General features: G+C 43.9%; 1 protein-coding gene across 1 annotated transcript; it reads right to left on the reverse strand.

Moving 5' to 3' along the window:
• Positions 1 to 1,450: 1,450 nt before the first annotated feature.
• On the reverse strand, positions 1,451 to 4,042 carry RPL37A (ribosomal protein L37a). The gene is made up of 4 exons (XM_037132298.2): positions 3,991 to 4,042; positions 3,472 to 3,600; positions 2,830 to 2,912; positions 1,451 to 1,577 (listed from the first exon to the last, which is right to left on the reverse strand). Exons 1-4 carry the CDS (start codon positions 3,991 to 3,993, stop codon positions 1,514 to 1,516), a joined length of 279 nt encoding a protein of 92 aa, XP_036988193.1. The 5' UTR covers positions 3,994 to 4,042; the 3' UTR covers positions 1,451 to 1,513.

The following is a 4,042-nucleotide window of genomic DNA, read 5'->3' on the forward strand; positions in this document are numbered from 1 at the left end:
AAAACCCAGCCGCATCCTTGACAAGTTGTGCAACTTTCTCATATATGAATGGAATATTATCTACACTTCATTAAGTTGTGGAACTAAATGACACTCAGCACTTAGAATACATGGGCTCACCAAATGATAACTATAAAACGACCACTTAAAAAATTCTAATGGTCTGCTGCTTACAGAATCACATCCAAATTCCTAGGCAGTTACACGAAAGCTTTCAAATAAGGCTCCAAATTAGTAATCCCAACTCCCATCGTACACCCCTTCCTACAATACCAGGCATTATTCAAGTTCATGTAGAGGTTAAGTAACCGAACCTAGACCACACAACTACCCAGCCACCCAGTTTATTCAACGCCCTATGCTGATACGGAATCCTAGCCTTTCACCGGGATCCTGGAGACCTGCGTCAAACTCTTCTACAACCCCGACTTGGCAATTCTGGTCCTAACAGCACTTAATGCCTGACAGTACCAAGTCAGTCAGCATTATTTTGTTACAAAACTGAGACCCGTATACACACACTCATCATTTAAGCCCACAGTGAGCAGGGAACTATGCTAGGTACTGGGGCTATGATAGGGGACCAAACCATCAGGGACAACAATAACTCAAATTAAAAAGCCTGTAGTTACTGTTGCTATCAGTTTCATATGAGGTTGGCAAAGGGTCTTACTGAGAGTTTGAAGGGACATATCTGAGAAGAGGCCTTACACAGCATTTAAGAGATGGTCTGAATAAATGTTAATCATTACCCCAACTATTCACAACTTTTTTAAAGATTTTATTTATCTTTAGAAGGGAAGGGAAGGAGGGAGAGAATATCAATACATGGTTGCCTCTTGTGTGTCCCCTGCTGGGAACTGGCCTGCTACCCAGGCATGTGCCCTGACAGGGAATCGAACCGCAATCCTCTGGTTCACAGGCCCATGCTCAATCCACTGAGGTACACCAGCCAGGGCTATTCACAACTCTTAAATACCTAAGAGGAACTTTTTTTTTTTTATGAGTGTGACCACCCCAGCAAACTGAATAACTACATCCTGGGAATCCCTGGGTGCAGACTGAAAAATGGAGACAAATACAGGTATTTGCTAAATTTGTTCTGAAATTCTAATTGTTTCATTTTCTGAAGATGATGGTAGCACTGGTCAGACAACATATCAAAGAGGAAGGATATATCCACCCTACCTTTAGAAACATTAAAAAAATATTAACTGTGATCTAAAAACAAGTTTGCACAATTTGAACCAATGTATCTGGCGGCTGAATGGGCAGAACCAGACACAGAAAACTAAAATGTACCTAACTTGTAAGGCTTATATGGTATCATCTGACTAGTGAAAAATTAGCAGGATTTTAATTTGCAAGTCTTCCTCCACTCCCCCCACCGAAAGCAATATTAATATTATGTAAACCAGAACATCTACTTAATAAAGTCAACAAACCAAAGTAACTTTGTCACATAAATTAACCCATTTATTATTGGCTAGTAATGTTTCAAATTGTGGAGCTTCTACTGGTCTTTCAATTCCTTCAGTCTTCTGATGGCAGACTTTACTGTGACAGCAGAAGTGGTGCTGGAAAGAAAAACAAATTTGGTTCCAACATAATTAACTATGTCAACATGTGAACTGGCAAACGAGTAGAGCTGCCTTGTTTTTAGAGTACAATCTAAATGATGGTAGACAGCATCTTTTATGGTCTTGTCTTTGGGCTCTTGCAGAATGAGACAGGCAATCTCTTGTCTGACTTCTCAAACAGCATAAACAAATTAACATGGAAGAATGGTTGCAAGAGACTGACCTAAATTCATAAAAAGGTAATGAACAAAATGCTATAAGAAATAAGTTATAAAATGGTACAATAAATAAGAGGTACCAAGAAAACAATGTTCAAGGTGGTAGAACAAACTGAAGTACATTTTGGAAAGACAGCTATTAATTACTACAAGATGTAGAAACTGTATTTGAAAAACATATCCCCACCCGACCTCACATTGGGGGTATCTGAAGGCTGACTCATTTTACTATCACAACCAAGAAAGCTCCCTAATCCCCACTCTGCCTTCTGCCCTCCTAAAACCCAAAGGCGCTTATACACATAACCACTGTAAGTATTCCAATATTTTCCAATTTACAGTGCTTCCGTTTTAAAATTAAATTAAAATTCAATTATTCGATCACACTAGCCGAAACATCTTATATAGCGATGGCTAGTATACTGAACAGCACAAGTCAAGACACTGGGCAGAGGAAGACCACCTCAGCCTTTAGGGTCAGCGATGAATTCCCAGATTAGACCTCTTCAGAGTCACAGAAGAATCCCAACTTCCAGAAATGAGTCACCTTAAAGAGGCCACGCAATCCAAAACCAGTACAGAGTTAATCTCAGCAGTATCACCTGGCCTTGTCAGGCTCACAAAGGCCCAACCAATACTGCGAGTGGCAAATGTGTAGTGGTCCAGATAGCCTCAAGTCTCCACGCAGTTAAAAGCTAAGCAACCCCTCAATTTCTAGAACAGCAGCGTGCAGGTGCAAGTCAAAGTTAGTTCTCCACTACCGACCCTTTACAGTACCGTGACCATGCTCGTGATGATGACCCTACGGACTTCAATGTGAATTGACTTAATTTGTTGTTTCTGTAGTTTTCTTTCTATTCTTTGAATAACTCAAAAACAATCCATAACTCAAAAGTCCTGGGGGTGGGGGTGAAGACAACAAAAGCAGCCTTACTTTCTCAGTCTTGTAAAGAGTTAAAACGAGCCCACAGTGCTAAACCTGGACTATACTGGGCCACACACTTCCAAACACCACAAAGAATTGGACTCACTTGTAGGTCCAGGCACCACCAGCGACAGTTTTCATGCAGGAGCCACAGTGCCAGATCCCCACCGCTCGCCTCTTCATCTTGGTCTGTAAAAGACAACCAATTTTCTGTGGATCAAATGCACCCAGGAGTCTGACTTTCACCAGGAAACGAAAATTTGGCATCATCTTTATGCCAAAGATGCCATAACTTTATGAAGTTATGTTTCTAATATGCCTAAGTTCCTTAACGCACAATTTGCACCCATCATGGTGATACTGCCAAAGATATGAAGACCCTCTCCCACCCTAAACAACAAAATCAAGGACTACGGTAATCAAGTCCTGTAGACATACAGATATTACATGAAAAACTCCAGCAGACAGAACCGACAGAATCATTTCTACAATGGAGGTTTGACTTAGGCTGGGACTCCGAACTAATTTCTTAACCCTTTAGTCCCAAGTGGTTTTCTGCGAGTGAAAAACGTTTCACCAAACCTAAAGTATGCAACAATTCTCCATCACCTTATAACTGACCATCATGATGCGCACGGCTCCAACCGAGCAACAGCTCGGAATCAGCAGAGTTTATAATCTTGGAGACGCCCGGAAGGACCCCTGCGTTCCCTCCCCCCCCCCCCCCACGCCCCGAGCCCATTCTCACTTTGCCACAGAAGGAGCAAGTGTACTTGGCGTGCTGGCTGATCTCAATTTTCTTCACCATCTTCCTGAGGGAGGCGCCATAACGGGTGCCGTATTTACCGACGATTCCGACTTTCTTGGTGCGTTTAGCCTGATTAGAACGAACCAGCGTTATCAGGACCCTGAAAGACAGAGCTTGCCCCACTGCCCCAAGTCCCAGGGCCTCCGTAACCACTCCTCCACTCACCCAGCCCCTGCCTGTGCCCTACCTGCCCCCACTCCACCCCAGAGCAACCATGGGCCAGGACCACTCGGTGTTCTGAGAACTCCCTCCTAACCCAGCCCGAGTGGTCTGGGCCCAGACCAGCCGCTCCACTCCGCTCCTCTGCTGCAGTCTGCGTCCAAAAGGAGCGGCGAAGGCATGGAGGCCGAAGACGCAGGACAGGGTTAGCCAGCAGAGGTGAATTAGAACGAAAAAAACCACAAGAAGGACAGATGCAGATGGATAAACAATCTAGGCCTCAGCGAGACCGACACTCACCATTTTGACGCAAAGGAGGTCGGACCCGAAGAGGAAGCGGCGCTCTGCGCAA

This window comes from Artibeus jamaicensis, unplaced genomic scaffold (assembly GCF_021234435.1).
Source record: "Artibeus jamaicensis isolate MK-2021 breed Jamaican fruit bat unplaced genomic scaffold, CSHL_Jam_final contig_1015, whole genome shotgun sequence".
Lineage (NCBI taxonomy): Eukaryota > Metazoa > Chordata > Mammalia > Chiroptera > Phyllostomidae > Artibeus > Artibeus jamaicensis.